The sequence below is a fragment of the Oncorhynchus masou genome, chromosome 24 (genome assembly GCF_036934945.1).
Source record: "Oncorhynchus masou masou isolate Uvic2021 chromosome 24, UVic_Omas_1.1, whole genome shotgun sequence".
Classification (NCBI taxonomy): Eukaryota; Metazoa; Chordata; class Actinopteri; order Salmoniformes; family Salmonidae; genus Oncorhynchus; species Oncorhynchus masou.
The window spans coordinates 51,262,761-51,281,258 of NC_088235.1; the positions used below are offsets into that span (position 1 = coordinate 51,262,761).

The 18,498-nt window shown below is 40.2% G+C and overlaps 1 protein-coding gene across 1 annotated transcript in view; it reads right to left on the minus strand.

Annotated features, from left to right (window-relative positions):
- The window catches only part of LOC135512310 (disintegrin and metalloproteinase domain-containing protein 12-like), a 149,201-nt gene that overhangs the window by 39,346 nt on the left and 91,357 nt on the right, over nucleotides 1-18,498 (minus strand). The window contains exons 4-7 of the mRNA XM_064934213.1: nucleotides 10,911-10,989; nucleotides 3,660-3,736; nucleotides 1,812-2,001; nucleotides 383-448 (exon numbers count right to left, since the gene is read on the minus strand). Coding sequence (XP_064790285.1) covers nucleotides 383-448; nucleotides 1,812-2,001; nucleotides 3,660-3,736; nucleotides 10,911-10,989 — 412 coding nt within the window. The remainder of the gene's footprint in view (nucleotides 1-382; nucleotides 449-1,811; nucleotides 2,002-3,659; nucleotides 3,737-10,910; nucleotides 10,990-18,498) is intronic.

Sequence of the window (18,498 nt, forward strand, 5' to 3'; positions counted from 1 at the left end):
CCTCTCCTCCTCTCTCTTCCAGTTCAGGTCAATAGCATCAGCTAGGGGCAGCCAAGGGGAAATCCCAGTGCAAGCGTTTCTCTCCTTGTTCTGTATCCACACCATTTCCTGTTTCCTGTCTAGTCCACTGGGGAATTGTTTAGCACTTCCCGTGGAATATGGCTGCCACCGACGACCGCACTGTAGCAGCACACTGACCTAATTCTGCCGTTACCATGAGGATTTGTTCTTGCTTTGTTCAAATCTCACCTATTTTCTTCTGAAAAGTCTGTGTCTCTAGCCGTTCTGAATGGGCACACCACATACTGTAGTCATGGTAATGATGAGTAGGACGACACTAGGACTATTATCTATGCATTGTAATTCATTCTAGATACATTACCTCTCTGTTGTCTGCAACGATGATCAGCTCCACGTATTTGGTAGTCTTCTGAGCGTGCCTCTTGTGCTGTAATGCAGAGAGAGGGGGGAGGGCAGAAAACACATCATTTGAACAAAATCTTTACTCAAGGACATGCACATTCTACATTTACCACTCCTTTCTCCTCCTCAAAGTCCTGTCTTTTTTTAAAAGCTTTGTAAACAACGCTCACTTTCGCACAACTTCTAGTGAATCCACATGAGGTTATTTATGTTAAAGCTACTTCAAAAATATTGCTTATCAATCTTTCAAAAGGCTCCTGTCACGGAATCACCTGTGATTTCAACTTCACATTGAAGGCCTACACACCAGTGGCAAAAGCTTCATAAAAAAAGCATATTACTCATGTGCTTAGTCACGCAGAGAGCAGACATGTTTCTATGAAATATCCTGTCCTATCATAGTGCTCCTGTTCTTTTTATCAAGCTTTTAAAGCTCCAATATTGGAAACTGATGATTCACTGTGTCAGTGAGTGTCTTGGTTATTATTTCTGAAGGAACGGGTAGGATCAGGATTGATAATGGATGCAGGCAGGTACTGTAGGTGGTGGCAGATGGACCTGTACACCTGCTACATGGAGACTGGTGTGGGGAGCTGTGCCCATGCTCCTGCCCTGGCCCTGGTATAGGACTCTGGAGCCAGGGAAAGAGTAAGGGCAAGGTTGGATCTCTACCATGTCCATGTGCTGGTCTGAGCGCCAATTCAAGTACAAACCCAAGTACAAAACCAATACAGCTCAAGCCCTGGTTTCTGGTCACAGCGAAAATTGCCCTCATTGTTTATAATCGATCATACTGCCACAAAAATCCATCATCTTTTTTACAACAGTATGGTAAAAATAAGTTTGATCCTACCTTTGAGGCAATAGCTACAAAGGCATGCATCAATTTACAAATGAACATCTCCCTAAGGACCCTTGGCTTGCCATTACAAAACAAATACCATATCAGCCTGTTTCAAATGGTGTCATGTGTTATATCAGAGAAATTAAGACATAGGTGTTTCCATAGTGAATCCTGTCAGTCGGCAAATCAATTGCTTTTCCACCATGAAAGGTGGCATCATCCCCGCTCAGATTGTTAACAAACCCAGAACATTGTGTTACAGACACTCTCAGACAGCTATCTGGATGACAATGTCATAAGTCCATGAGCCCACGCTCCTACATCACTCTCTATCTATTATTCCAGATCCCATACAACATGAATCCATTATCAAGCTCTTCATTTTGAACATCTTCTAGATCTAATGATTTGATCTGATAGCTTTATCATGAGCATTTTTGTTAATGGAATGCTACAGTACCAATATTTCTAATGTGGTTCTTGATGGAGGTAATCTGAAGGAAATGGTCAGAAGAAAAACTTAGTTGTTGTCGATGAGCCTTACCCTGGTACTGAATGTTCTGAAAGGGCTTCTTAGATGGTTGTCAGGTGTAACAGAGGACATGTTGAAGCCATGACCACAGGTTCCAGAGGACAGGTTGAGGTTTTCCCCTCGGTAAATGATGTGTGTATAATTGTCCTGGTCCAACGATGGTTCAAGGATGAAGGTCTTATTTTCAAGTGAGATGAAACCCCTGTAAGACAAGGGAAGACGAGGCAAAGCTGTTCAACAGATCTGGCATAATAAATTGACTGTGTGGACAAAGCATTCCGTGACCAGAAGGGGGAAGCCATCTTGATTTTTGACTGCATGTTATGCTATGGTCAGAAATGTTTGTAATTAGGAAAATATTTATAGTTTAAAGGCCTAGGTCTTTAACTTTGGGTGAGAACTTTCTCAAAGTCTAGTAAGGGACAGTGCTTGACTTGGGCAAGAGCTCACCGGAATGGAGTACCGGTGCCTCAGTTTTTCTACTGCTAGAGCTCCCGCACCTCATAGAATATTAGCTCAAAAGTATTATGGAGCCCCTGCACCTAAATATAAACAGTACCAGCACCCAAAATGAGTACTAGCATCTATTTCAGTCCAAGTCAAGAACTGGTAAGGGATATTGTATTGATCATCAAGAGACGTTTCATTTCTGTGGACTGTGGACTTCCAAGGACCAATGTGTGGAAGGATATTTCTAAGGCCTACTTAAATATTTCATTTCTCTCTCTCTGTACTGGCTTTTTTAATTTTTCGCAGCTGGATTATTTAGATTTGTTTTATTTTCTTACTGGATGTTGGGACTGAACAAATGTCTCTTAGTGAAATAACTCAGTCAATGTAAATGGCCCCACTGACTTACAGTAGATTCAACTCCCCGAAGAGGCTCTTAAGCCAACTAAAACTCTGAAACAATTTGTTTTGGCATTGAAACCAAGCCACATGTTGCTCGTCAAACATCTGTCTGCCTCAAGGATTTTGTGAGGTACAAGATTTAAAAAAAGAATGACCAGTAACACTCCTTGGGGGTGGACTCTTATTCAGGTCAACATTTTTATCACAAATGTATTACCGCTAAAAGTTCCTCTTCATTAGCTTTTATTGCATCGTTAAAAGGTTTCATGGCATACTAAACGTTTTCTCGTCACATAATGCATCTGTAGTTTGGGGTAATTAAGCAGGAGATGAGCGTACATCAGCAGGCTTTCTGTTGCTGTTTAGACTCAGCCAGGCAGCTTTATTACTTCCAGGTGGCCATTAGGCACAGACACATGCCCAGAAGAGAGTGGAGGAGAATACAGATAATCACTGGGTGGCCCAGACCAAGACAATGGTCTATGTCTAGGGATCTATTATACACTTTTGGTGGACTCTTCTATACTCTTGGGTAAGTGGAAACTCATACCTGTTTGTTGACAGAAAATTAAGGGGCTAAAGTGCGATTCCACAGCAGCGGAAAATATTTGTGGTATCTCAGATTGTTCTGTCAATTTTCACATACATTTCATTGGGATGAAGGATGTTTGAAATGCTTTTTTACATTTGTATCACAAAACATCATTCTGAAAATATGATGAACGTGGCCATCTATACATGCCTCATTTAAGACCCTATGATATGCTAACAGTACATGATATAGACATCTTGGTGTCACTATACTCCTTTTGGTGTACTCTAAGATATGGAATATGTCTTGATTCTGAAATAAACATTTTTACATTCAAATGGTTTGTCATACACATCCTTTCCTCGCAATGCAGTTCCTATGTGAGAATTGCCGGAACAATCTGTGGGTCATGATTGTGGCCACTTACACAGCATGTCTGAGGCTTCTGGGATCCCATAGACTGAAGTGTTACTTACCGGAGGCCAGAGCAGGTGCTGAGAGTGACGTCAGAGTTAGCGTGGCCTTCCACTTCTCCATGGTAGTAACAGTTCTTCTGAAAAATACCAACATGACACTCAAGTCAAATTTAAACCGTGTCAGGACATTCTTTAACATACTATAGTATACTTATCTTTCGTTTCACCAATGGTCAACCAAGGAGAAGTGGAAAGGAAGCCATTACGTGTACAGAGACATAATGAAGCTACTGTCTGTCTGAGACAGTATGATGAGGAAGTGTCTGGTTTGGAGTCAAAACAAAACTCTGTATTATGGCTGAATGGCTTCATTCAAGTCTACACCAATTACTCTAAGACCAACTGCTTTGTTAGCCAAAAGTCCGTTTGAAAAATACTGAACGTCAGTACTGAACTGTGAGACAAAATACTTGAAGCTGGAATTTTCCGTAACCAGTTCATACTTCTACACAATCACGAAGGATGTACTGACTTGACTCCAAAAGATACCCCTTTACTGCTCTGAAAGGAGACTCCTTTTGAAATAAAATTGCTATGAAAATACTTGGCTGAGTCACCAACTAATTACATTCAACATGACCATGTCGGTGCCATAGACATACAGGAACAATATATAAAAGTATGTGGATACCACTTCAAATTAGTGGATTCGGCTAATTCAGCCACACCCGTTGCTGACAGCTGTCTAAAATCGAGCACACAGACATGCAATCTCCATAGACAAACATTGACAGAAGAATGGTGTGCTGAAGTTTGTAGCGCGTAAAAATCATCCTTGTTTGCAACACTCACTACCGAGTTCCAAACTTGCCTCTGGAAGCAACATCAGCACAATAACTGTACGTCAGGAGCTTCATGAAATGGGTTTCCATGGATAAGCAGCCACACACAAGACTAACATCATCATGCACAATGCCACGCGTCGCCTGGAGTGGTGTAAAGCTCGCCGCCATTGGACTCTGGAGCAGTGGAAAGCATTCTCTGGAGTGATGAATCACGCCACACCATCTGGCAGTCCGACGGACGAATCTGGGTGTAGTGGATACCAGGAGAACGCTACTTGCCCAAATGCACATAGCCAACTGTAAAGTTTGGTGGAGAAGGAATGATGGTCTGGGGCTGTTTTTCATGATTCGGGCTAGGCCCCTTATTTCCAGTGAAGGGAAATCTTAACTCTACAGCATGCAATGACATTCTAGATGATTAGATGATGACCTCAATAATGCGCTTGTGGCTGAAGGGAAGCAAGTCCCCGCAGCAATGTTCCAACATCTAGGGGAAAGCCTTCCCAGAAGAGTGCAGGCTGTTATAGCAGCAAAAGGGGACCAACTCCATATTAATGCAGATGATTTTGGAATAAGATGTTTGACGAGCAGGTGTCCACATACTTTTGGTCATGTAGTGTATATTGGGTAGCATTATGTTTAGCATTTACCTAAGCATTCTTTATGACACTATGATATTTTTTTTGAGTTTGTGTACCAATTTAGGGGTTTATAATGTCAATAAATACTTAGTCAGTTGTGTTTTGGAAAGGAAACTTTTAAATGAAAATAGCTGCCAGACACCATAACGTAGTCGACTTTCAAAATATATGACCCTTAACTGTTGGTTTTGGTTATTTCAGTAGAACATATAAAATTGGTTGTTAAATGAAAACATTTTTTTTTATTAGGCCTATACAGTGCCTTCGGGAAGTATTCAGACCCCTTGACTTTTTCCGCATTTGTCATGTTACAGTAAATTCTAAAATAATATTTCTCATCAATATAGAAACACTACCCTATAATGACAAAGAAAAAAATAGGCTCCTAGAAATGTTTGCTAATTAATTTAAAAAAGAAATGGGAATATTACATTTACATAAGTATTCAGACCCTTTACTCAGTACTTTGTTGAAGCGCCTTTGGCAGCAATTACAGCATTGATTCTTCTTCTACAAGCTTGGCACACCTGTATTTGGGGAGTTTCTCCTATTCTTTTCTTCAGATCCTCTCAAGCTCTGTCAGGTTTAGGTCTCTCCAGAGATGTTTGATCAGGTTCGAGACTGGGCTCTGGCTGGGCCACTCAATGACATTCAGAGACTTGTCCTGAAGCCACTCCTGCATTGTCTTGGTTGTGCTTAGGTCGTTGTCCTGTTGGAAGGTGGATCTTCACCCCAGGCTGAGGACCTGAGCACTCTGTAGCAGGTTTTCATCAAGGATCTCTCTACATTTTACTTCGTTCAGCTTTGCCTCGATCCTGACTAGTCTCCCAATCCCTGCCACTGAAAAACATCCCCACAGCATGATTCTGCCACCACCATGCTTCACCGTAGGGATGGTGCCAGGTTTCTTCCAGACGTGATGCATGGTATTCAGGTCAAAGGGTTCAATCTTGGTTTCTTCAGACCAAAGAATGTTGTTTATCATTTAGGTGTCTTATGGCAAAACTCCAAGCCAGCTGTCATGTGCCTTTTAATGAGGAGTGGCTTCCATCTGGCCACTACCAGAAAGGCCTGATTGGTGGAGTGCTGCAGAGATGGTTGTCCTTCTGGAAGATTCTCCCATCTCCACAGAGGAACTCTAGAGCTCTGTGAGAGTGACCATCGGGTTCTTGGTCACCTCCCTGACCAAAGTCCTTCTCCCTCGATTGCTCAGTTTGGCCGGGTGGCCAGCTCTAGGAAGAGTCTTGGTAGTTCCAAACTTCTTCCATTTAAGAATGATGGAAGCCACTGTGTTCTTGGGGACCTTCAATGCTGCAGACATTTTTTTTGGTACCCTTCCCCAGACCTGTGCCTCGATACGATGCTGTTTCGGAGCTTTACGGACAATTTCTTCAACCTCATGGCTTGATTTTTACTCATGCAGTGTCAACCGTGGGACCTTATATATACAGGTGTGTGCCTTTACAAATCATTTCCAATTAATTGAATTTACCACAGGTGGACTCCAAACAAGTTGTAGAAACATCTCAAGGATTAACAATAGAAACAGGATGCAAATGAGCTCAATATCAAATCTCATACATAGCTAAGGGTGTGAATACTTATATAAATAATGTTTTTCTTTTTTTTCTTCTTTTTAATGTCTAAAGAAAATGTCTAAAAACCTGTTTGCGCTTCATTAGGGGGTATTGTGTGTAGATTGCTGAGTATTACTCTTTTTAAAATCAATTTTAGTATAAGGCTGTATCATAACAACATGTGGAAAAAGGCAAGGGGTCTGAATACTTCCTGAAGGCACTGTATACATTTTTCCATCCAAAACATGTGGAAAAGCAAATGCTTTGATTCCTGGTCAAACAGCTGGAAAAGGAGTCTTAGTATTTGAAATACATGAACACTAGTGGTAAATTACCTGCTCACAATTGACAGCAGCAACATGGACACCAAGGGTGTTTCTCATTCTGCTGGAGTAGATCTAGTATTTCATATTAAACCTACCTTATGCATCCAGTTGTTTCTTCATTTTAAACTCACCCAACAAAAATCACAATATGCTGTTTTACATTTTGTGTTATTTGTGCTGGTCTAATTCCTAAAATGGAAAAGAATAAGAAACTGTGCATTCTCTGATAGTAATAATAGTTAATATGGTGCTCTTCGATGTCACAAGTTTGTGTCATTGATGAATAAATCATTTTAATATTTACATCGTCAGATGTTTATATGTTATGTATAAAAGGCATAAGCATGCATTGTTAACTATTTTGATTTCTTTAAAACATTGTTGGAGTTCAGGTGTTTGATGTGAATGAAGGGTGACTAGTAGCATTTTTGTCAAATACAGTGCCTTCTAAAAGTATCCATACCCCTTGACTTATTCCACATTTTGTTGTAATACAGCCTGAATTTACATTGGATTAAATAGATTTTCCCCTCACCCATCTACACACAATACCCCATAATGACAAATTGGTTGTTAATCATTACTAGACATCCATTTTCAGGTATTTTCAAGTAGATTTAAGTCAAAACTGTAACTCAGACACTCAGGAACATTCACTGTCTTCTTGGAAAGCAACTCCAGTTTAGATTTGGCCTTCTGTTTTTGTTTTTTGTCTTGTTGAAAGGTAAATTCATCTCCCAGTGTCTGGTGGTAAGCAGACTGAACCAGGTTTTCCTATGGTATTTTGTCAGTTTATTTGTTATCTTGAAAATCTCCCCAGTCTTTAACGATTACAAGCATACCCATAACATGATGCAGCCACCACTATAGAGAGTGGTACTCAGTTGTTACAGTCGTCGATGGAAGGATTGGACCAAGGTGCGTGGTAGGCGAACATCTTACTTTTATTAAAATCACCACCAAAAAACAACAAAATACAAAACTAATGTAAAGTTCTGCAGGCTACACAGCAACTATACAAAATCACGATCCCACAAACTAAGGTGGGAAAAGGCTGCCTAAGTATGATCCCAAATCAGAGACAATGATAGACAGCTGCCTCTGATTGGGAACCATACCAGGCAAAACAAAGAAATAGGAAAAGTAGATTGCCCACCCTAGTCACACCCTGACCGAACCAAAATAGAGAATTAAAAGGATCTCTAAGGTCAAGGCGTGACACTCAGTAATGTGTTGTATTGGATTTGCACCAAACACTATATATTCATGAAAAAAGTTAATTGTTTTGCCACATTTTTTGCAGTATTACTTTAGTGCCTTGTTGCAAACAGAATGCATGTTTTGGAATATGTTTATTCTGTACAGGCTTCATTCTTTTCACTCAGTCAATTAGTTTAGTATGGCGGAGTAACTACAATGTTGCTGATCCATCCATAGTTTTCTCCCATCGCATCCATTAAACTCTAACTGTTTTAAAGTCACCACTGAAATCCCTGAATGGTTTCCTTCCTCTCCAACAGCTGAGATAGGAAGGATGCCTATATTTCTGTAGTGATTGGGTGTATTGATACACCATCCAAAGTGTAATTAATAACTGCACCATGCTCGAAGGGATAGTCAATGTCTCTTTATTTTACCCATCTACCAATAGGTGTCCTTCTTTGCGAAGCATTAGAAAACCTCCCTGGTCTTTGTGGTTGAATCTGTGATTAGATTCACTGCTCAACTGAGGGACCTTACAGATAATTGTATGTGTGGGATAAAGAGATGAAGTAGTCATTCAAAAATCATGTTAAAAACTATGATTGCATACAGTGAGTCCATGCAACATATTACGTGTCTTGTTAAGTATATGTTTACTCCTGAACTTACTTAGGTTTGTCATAACAAAGGGTTGAATAGTTATTGACTCAAGACATTTAAGCGTTTGATTTTTAATGAATTAAAAACTTTGCCTTCCACTTTGACATTATGGGGTATTGTTTGTAATCCAGTGACAATACATTGGAAATTCAGGCTGAAACACAACACAATGTGGAAAAAGTCAAGGAGTGTGAATACTTTCTGAAAGCACTGTAAATATGCTTATTCATTCATAACTATGGATACATTCTGCAATGGGTAAATATGGCTTTGAATCTGTAACAGAACATGTCAAAAGTCTCTGAATTGCTTTACGTGGAAGAAAAAGGCTTTTACGTGGAAGAAAAATTATAACATTTGTAAAATAATTATAAAAAATAAAACAATAATATAGCTTGATTACATAACCCTCTGAGTCAATACATAACCCTCTGAGTCAATACATGTTAGCATCGTCTTCGGCAGCGACTACAGCTACGAGTCTTTCTGGGTAAGTCTCTAAGAGCTTTGCACACCTGGATTGTACAATATTTGCACATTATGATTTTTACAATTCTTCAAGCTGTGTCTTGTTGGTTGTTGGTCATTGCCAGACAGCCATTTTCAAGTCTTGCTGATTTAAGTTAAAACCTAGGCCACTCAGTAATATTCAATGTTGTCTTGGTAAGCAAATGCAGGGTATATTTGGCCTTGTCTTTTACTTTATTGTCCTGCTGGAAGGTGAATTTGTCTCCCAGTGTCTGTTGGAAAGCAGACTGAACAAGGTTTTACTCTTAGCTCTATTCTGTTTCTTTTTATGCAAAAAAAAAACTCCCTAGTCCTTGCTGATGACAAGAATAGCCATTACATGATGATGCTACCCCCAGGCTTGAAAATATGAAGTGGTACTCAGTGATGTGTTGTGTTGGATTTGCCCCAAACATAACGCTTTGTATTCAGGACATAAAGTTAACTTATTTGACAAATGTTTTTCAGTTTTACTTTAGTTCCTTAGGCTTCCTTATTCTCAATCTGTCTTTTAGGTTAGTATTGATCCATCCGCTGTTTGCTCTTATCACAGCCATTAAACTCTGTAACTGTTTTAAAGTCACAATTGGCCTCATGGTGAAATCCTTGAGCGGTTTCCTTCCTCTCCAGCAACTGAGTAAGGAAGGACGCCTGTATCTTTGGAGTGACTGGGTGTATTGATAGACCATCCAAAGCCCAATAAAAAAATTCACCATGCTCAAAGGGATATGCAATGTCTGCTTTTGTAAAAAAAAAAATACCCATCTACCAATAGGTGCCCTTCTTTGCAAGGCATTGGAGAGCCTCCCTGGTCTTTGTGGTTGAATCTGTGTTAGAAATGCACTGCTTGACTGAGGGACCTTACAGATAATTGTATGTGTGGTGTACAGAGAGAGATAAGTTAGTCATTAAAGAATAATTTAAACACTATTATTGCACACAGGGTGAGTGAGTCCATGCAACATATTATGTGACTTGTTAAGTATATGTTTACTCCTGAACTTACTTAGGCTTGTCATAACAAAGGGTTGAATACTTACTGACTCAAGATTTTCATTTTTAATTAATTAGCAAACTTAAAAAAAAACATAATTCCACTTTGACATTATGGACTATTATGTGAAGGCCAATGATACAAAATCTCAAGTTAATACATTTTAAATTCAGGCTGTAACAGAACAATATTTGTGGAAAAATTCAAGGGGTGTGAATACTTTCTGAAGGCACTGTTTTTAACCCTGTATCAATTCACCAAGTGTTAGGTCTACATGTCAATATGGCTTTATGTCAATAACTAGACATATATTCCCCACTAAAAACTAAGTTAGTCATAATCCATTTACTGGATCAAAACATTTGATCTTTCAGATGTCATGCCATGTCTATACTTCAGACATGTGTTCTCAATATTGCCTTGAGGGCCATTTGATCCAAAAAGCATCACTTGAGTTCACAAGTTAAAGGTCCATTGTTAAAGGTCCATCCTTTAAAGTCAGCAGCACACAATGTTCATTCAAACATGAATGTCAGAAGCACTCAACCTCCAGCCTACCGTAGAGTTGTGAGCACCAGTGACGGGACTCCCATCCTCCAGGTAATGTGTCTCAGTATAATGACTTGCAAACAGGCCCCTAAAAAAACAGAAAAGAAAATAGACATCAAAACCTCAGGTCCACCTAAAAAAAATACATTCGCTTTTAGAGGTCAAGAGAGAAGTTGGACACACTGGTTTTTAACGGCCTTATACCATATTTTCAATGGCGTGTGTAAACTGTTAGTGATTAGGGATATGTGAAATATACAGCACTGGGAAGCTAGACGAGTCGAGGGCAGGGTTTGGGAGTGACCTTGAATGACATATTGTTGCACTTTGAAGAATCCCTGATGAGTTAATTATAGTATTTATATGTGTGTGTGTGTCACACTGCAGGCCATGAACAGATTGAAATGGTGAGTCCCACCCCAAGCATAGACTGAGGAGTGGCAGGAACACCCATCTCTACAGCTGCATAATCAAAGATACATCAGAGGGGATGGTCACAGGAACATACAATACATGACCAAAAGTACAGTGCATTCGGAAAATAGTCAGACCCCTAGACTTTTTCCACATTTTGTTACGTTACAAACCTATTATAAAATGGACGTAAAAACAATGTCTTCAACAATCTACACACAATACTCCATAATGACAAAGCGAAAACAGTTTTTTGGACATGTTTGCATGGTTATTAAATATAGAAAACAGAAATATCTTATTTACATAAGTATTCAGACCCTTTGCTATAAGACTCGAAATTGGGCTCAGGTGCATCCTGTTGAAATTGACCATCCTTGAGATGTTTCTACAAATTGATTAGAGTGCAACTGTGGTAAATGAAATTGATTGGATATGATTTGGAAAGGCACATAAGGAACCACGGTTGACACTGCATGTCAGAGAAAAAAACAGGCCATGAGTTCAGACAAATTGGACGTAGAGCTCCAAGACAGGATTGTGTCGAGGGACGGATCTGGGAAGGGTACAAAACATTTCTGCAGCATTGAAGGTCCCCAAGTACATGGTGGCTTCCATCATTCTTAAATGGAAGAAGTTTGGAATGACCAAGACTCTTCCTAGGGCTGGCCAACCGGCTAAACTGAGCAATCGGGGGAGAAGGGCCTTGGTCAGGGAGGTGACCAAGAACCCGATGGTCACTCTGACAGAGCTCGAGAGTTCCTCTTTGGAGACGGGAGAATATTCCAGAAGGAAAACAATCTCTGCAGCACTCCACCAATCAGGCCTTTATGGTAGAGTGGCCAGACAGAAGCCAATACTCAGTAAAAGGCACATGACAGGCCGCTTAGATTTAGCCAAAAGGCACCTAAATGACTCCCAGATAACGAGAAACAAGATTCTTTGGTCTAATGAAACCAAGATTGAACTCTGGCCTTAATGCCAAGCGTCACGTCCGGAGGAAACTTGGCACCATCCCTACGGTGAAGCATGGAGGTGGCAGCATCATGCTGTGGGGATGTTTTTCAGCGGCAAGGACTAGGAGACTAGTCAGGATTGAGGGAAAGATGAACGGAGCAAAGTACAGAGAGATCCTTGATAAAAACCTGCTCCAGAGCACTCAGGATCTCGGGAAGGTTCACCTTCCAACAGGACAACGACCCAAAGCACACAGCCAAGACAACGCAGCAGTGGCTTCTGGACAAGTCTCTCAATTTCCTTGAGGGGTCCAGCTAGAGCCCGGACTTGAACCCGATCAAACATCTCTGAAGAGACCTGAAAAAAGCTGTGCAGCAACTCTCCCTCACCAACCTGACAGAACTGAAGAAAATCTGCAGAGGAAAATGGGAGAAACTCCACAAATACAGGTGTGCCAAGCATGTAGCGTCATACCCAAGAAGAGGGTGTAATCACTGCCAAAGGGGCTTCAACAAAGTACTGAATAATTGGTCTGAATACTTATGTAATTGTGAAATTTCCAGTTTATTTTTTTTATACATTTGCAAAAATTCTAAAAACCTGTTTTTGCTTTGTCATAATGGGTATTGTGGGTAGATTGATGAGGGGGGAAAATGATTTAATCAATTGTAAAATAAGGCTGTAACATAACAAAAAAAAGTAAAGGAGTCTGAATACTTTCCGAATGCACTTTATGTGGACACCTGCTCGTCGAATATCTCATTCCAAAATCATGGGCATTATTATGGAGTTGGTCCCCACTTTGCTGTTACAACAGCCTCTACTTCTGGAAAGACTTTCCACTAGATGTTGCAACATTGCTGCGGGGACTTGCTTCCATTCAGCCACAAGAGCATTAGTGAGGTCGGGCACTGATGTTGGGTAATTAGGCCTGGCTCGCAGTCGGCATTCCAATTTATCCCAAAGGTGTTTGATGGGGTTGAGGTCAGGGCCAGTTAAGTTCTTCAACACTAATCTCGAAAAGCCATTTATGCTGAAACAGTAAAGGTCCTTCCCCAAACTGTTGCCACAAAGTTGGAAGCACAGAATTGTGTAGAATGTCATTTTATGCTGTAGCGCTATGATTTCCCTTCACTGGAAATATGGGGCCTAGCCCGAATCATGAAAAACAGCCCCAGACCAGCATTCCTTTTCCACCAAACTTTACAGTGGGCACAACACATTCGGGCAAGTAGTGTTCTCCTGGCATCCTCCAAAACCAGATTAGTCCGTCAGATGGGGAAACGTCATTCATCACTCCAGAGAACGTGTTTCCACTGCTCCAGAGTCCAATGACGGCAAGCTTTACATCACTCCAGCCTAAGCTTGGCATTGCACATGGTGATCTTAGGCTTGTGTGCAGCTGCTCGGCCATGGAAACCCATTACATGAAGCTCTCGACGAACAGTTATTGTACTGATGTTGCTTCCAGAGGCAGTTTGGAATTCGGTTGCAACTGAAGACAGACGATTTATACGCACTTCAGCAATCGGTAGTTTGCAGGTAGTTTGCCCCCGGTGATACGTTGTGCAGACCTCACGACCCTATGGAGAGCCTTACGGTTGTGGGCGGAGCAGTTGCCGTAACCAGGCAGTGATTCAGCCCCACAGGATGCTCTCGATTGTGCATCTGTAAAAGGTTTGTTGCGCCTTCTTCACCAAGCTGTCTGTTTAGGTGGACCATTTCAGTTTGTCTGTGATGTGTACGCCAAGGAACTTAAAACTTTCCACCTTCTCCACTACTGTCCCGTCGATGTGGATAGGGGGGTTTCCTGAAGTCCACGATCATCTCCTCTGTTTTGTTGACGTTGAGTGTGAGGTTATTTTCCTGACACCACACTCCAAGGGCCCTCACCTCGTTCCTGTATGCCGTCTCGTCATTGTTGGTAATCAAGCCTACCACTGTAGTGTCGTCTGAAAACCTGATGAATGAATTGGAGGCGTGCATGACCACACAGTCATGGGTGAACAGCGAGTACAGGAGAGGGTTGAGAATGCACCCTTGTGGGGCCCCAGTGTTGAGGATCAGCGGGGTGGAGATGTTGTTTCCTACCCTCCCACCTGGTGACAGCCCGTCAGAAAGTCCAGGATCCAGTTGCACAGGGCGGGGTCGAGACCCAGGGTCTCGAGCTTAATGACGAGTTTGGAGGATACTATGATGTTAAATGCTGAACTGTAATCAATGAACAGCATTCTTACATAGGTATTCCTCTTGTCCAGATGGGTTAGGGCTGTGTGCAGTGTGATTGCGATTGCATCGTCTGCGGACCTATTGGGGCAGTAAGCAAATTAGAGTGGGTCTAGGGTGTCAGGTAGGGTGGAGGTGATATGATCCTTGACTAGTCTCTCAAAGCACTTCATGATGACAGAAGTGAGTGCTACGGCACGATAGTCGTTTAGCTCAGTTACCTTAGCTTTCTTGGGAACTTGAACAATGGTGGCCCTCTTGAAGCATGTGGGAACAGCAGACTGGGATAGGGATTGACTGAATATGTTCGTAAGCTCACCAGCCAGCTGGGCCAGCAACCTTGCGAGGGTTAACACATTTAAATGTTTTACTCACATTGGCTGCGGTGAAGCAGAGCCCACAGGTTTTGGTAGCTGGCCGTGTCAGTGGCACTGTATTGTCCTCAAAGCGAGCAAAGAAGTTGTTTAGTTTGTCTGGGAGCAAGATGTCGGTGTCCATGACGGGGCTGGTTTTCCTTTTGTAATCCCTGACTGACTGTAGACCCTGCCACATTCGTCTCCTGTCTGAGCCATTGAATTGCGACTCTACTTTGTCTCTATACTGACGCTTAGCTTGTTTGATTGCCTTTTTGAGGGAATAGCTACACTGTTTGTATATAGTGTATTTAGAAGTGTGTGTGTTTGTGTTTGTGTGAGAGCAAGAGTAAGCGTTTGCCCATGTTTGTGTAGGTCAGTGGCGGTCAGTGCCATTTAAGATGATTGAGGACGATTTGTTTTCAAGAGCATGGCCTTATTTCTATTACAGCATATTGGATGAAACTCATTCATATTCCATTCACCCAGTTCAATGTAACAGTAATAGGTTTAGGCTACTACATGATACTCAAATGTTCTGTATATCCATCATGAGGTTGCTACAACCTAGCCTATGATTTAAAGTTTACAATGTAGGTGCACACGGGTCGAGAGACAAATTTGAGGCAGTCAAATGTCATCAAATAATTGATTAAAAACACACTATTTTTCAAAGAAGGCCTACATTAGCCTCAACAGCACTCTGTAGGGTAGAACCATGTTGTAGCTGGAGGACAGCTAGCTTCTGTCCTCCTCTAGATACATTGACTTCAATACAAAACCTAGGAGGCTCATGGTTCTCACCCCCTTCCATAGACTTACACAGTAATTATGACAACTTCTGGAGGATGTCCTCCAACCTATCAGAGCTCTTTCAGCATGAACTGACATGTTGTCCACCCAATCAAAGAACAGAGAATTAATCTATTACTGAAAGCATAAGCTACAGCAAGCTAGCACTGCAGTGCATAACATGTGGTGAGTAGTTGACTCAAAGAGTGAGAAAGACAATAGTTGAACAATTTTGAACAAATACATTTCTTCAAAAATTATGGAGAAGCAAGAGAATTATATATACGGAGAGATTGTCATTTATTTTTTTACTTTCAGTTTCACTTACTTAGTTAGCAACTGTAGCTAGCTAGTTTAGCCTACTTCTTAAAAATATTTTTTAATATTTTTTTTTATTAACACAACAAATACAAAAATACTGAAATAAACAAAGAAGAGTACATAAACCTAACAGACAGGGGTATTACATATGTCACGTTCGGCGTAAGAATTATCGGACCAAGGTGCAGTGTGATATGGTTTCCACATGTTTAATAACTGAAATGCACAAAAACAATAAAGAATGAACGAAATGTGAAAACAATGGAGTGCTCATAGGCAACTTACACATGAACAAGATCCCACCAACACAGGTGGGAAAAATAACTACTTAAATATGATCCCCAATTAGAGACAACGATATCAGCTGCCTCTAATTGGCAATCATACAAAACATCAACATAGCAAATTAAACTAGAACACAACATAGACATAGATATACTAGATCACCCCCTAGTCACGCCCTGACCTACTACACCATAGAGAAACAATGGTTCTCTATGGTCAGGGCGTGACAACATATCAAGATTAATTTTCAATTTGTTAAATACTTTTATGGTGCATATTGGTTTTTTGTTTTTACATTTACTGATCATTTCAAAATAATATTTCAATTCTATCTTAAATAATGTGAAGAGGGGTTTGTTCTCTGCCCACTTCCTTTTATGGTCAAAGAATCTTCCATGAAAGATAAACAAATTAACAAGGAAAATTAAATCAGGGTCCATATCATTTGGTTCAAAATAAAACATAACATCAGAGTATTTCAAATTAACATTAATAGTTGTTTATTTTTAAAATAAAAGCTTCTAACTCACACCAAAATCTTCTGACATAAGAGCAGTCCCAAAATAAATGGTCAAGAATCTCTGAGTCACAATCACAAAAGACACATTTGTTATCAATAGCTAATTTAAATCTGTGTATGATAAAGGTCTTTACAGGGTAGATTCTATGAATGAGTTTGTATGATGCTTCTTTCACCTTATTAGATGTACAATATTTACCAGATAACAACAAAACTTTGTTCCAGTTCACTTGTCATAGGGCTGCATTCCAGTTCACTTGTCCTAGGGCTGCATTCCAGTTCACTTGTCCTAGGGCTGCATTCCAGTTCACTTGTTCTAGGGCTGCATTCCAGGTCACTTGTCCTAGGGCTGCATTCCAGTTCACTTGTCCTAGGGCTGCATTCCAGTTCACTTGTCCTAGGGCTGCATTCCAGTTCACTTGTCCTAGGGCTGCATTCCAGTTCACTTGTCCTAGGGCTGCATTCCAGTTCACTTGTCCTAGGGCTGCATTCCAGTTCACTTGTCCTAGGGCTGCATTCTAGTACACTTGTCCTAGGGCTGCATTCTAGTCGCTCTGGATAAGAGCGTCTGCTAAATGACTTAAATGTAAATGTAAATGTAGTACATTTTAGCAGAGGGAATAGTAACATATTGACATAGTTTCCTTATATACATGTTATTACATTTATAGTTTAAAATGTCAATTCCTTCTAATTGTATTGAGGCTACAAAATCATCAACAGTTGCACTTGGAGTATTGTTATATTCTCCTAAAAGAATAATAGCAGCTTTGGGGATAGCTCTAACAACAATTTGATACTCCTCTGGAGTGAATGTAACATTGTGTGTTCTAATAAATTCTAGATAATCATATAGTTGTCCATCATTATTCAATAATTTTTTAACCCAAATAATGTTGTTGTCAAACCAGTTCTGGAAATCCTTGTTTAATTCCACGTCTCATGTCGAATCTTTGAAGTTCCATGGGATAATTTAACAGAGCTGTTATTATTATTGTAAAGTGTCTTAATTACACTTTGAAAATATTGACCATACCAAAACATCGAAATCTCAAAAAGAAAATAATGTTCAACTGTATCAAATGCCTTGTAAAAGTCTACAAATAAAATAAAGCTATCTTCCATAATGTGCTCATTACATATATGTCTGCCCTTCATAAAACCAGACTGGGTATCGTCAATGATTTGGTCAAGACCTTTTTTTAAGTCTTTCTGCAAAGATGGATGCAAGTAGCTTTACATCATTGTTCATTAATGTGATTGGTCTCCAATTTTCCAAGATCATAGAATCTTTGTTTGGTTTGGGTTTTACAGAAATTAGACATTGTGTCATAGACACAGGCAGGACCCCTAAATCAATTGCCTCCTTAAAAACATTAAATATAAATTCAATAATATCCTCCTGAAAATATTTATAGAATTCACTGATAATGCCATCATTCCCTGGAGATTTGTTCTCTTTTAACTTGCTGGTACATTGTTTTATTTAATTGATAGTAATAATTTCATCACAAGACTTCTGGAAGTCTTCATCTATGAATTTTGCATAGTCTTCGACAGAGTCTAGAAAGGCAGATATGTCACTAGTAGGACAGGCATTACTGGTATAAAGGTTACCATAGAATTCTGAAACATATTTTGAAATATCTATGGGGTTTTCATTTTCTTTGCCAGCTATATTGAGCATATGAATAGATGTAAAAAAAATCTGAATTCTTTCTAAATTGTA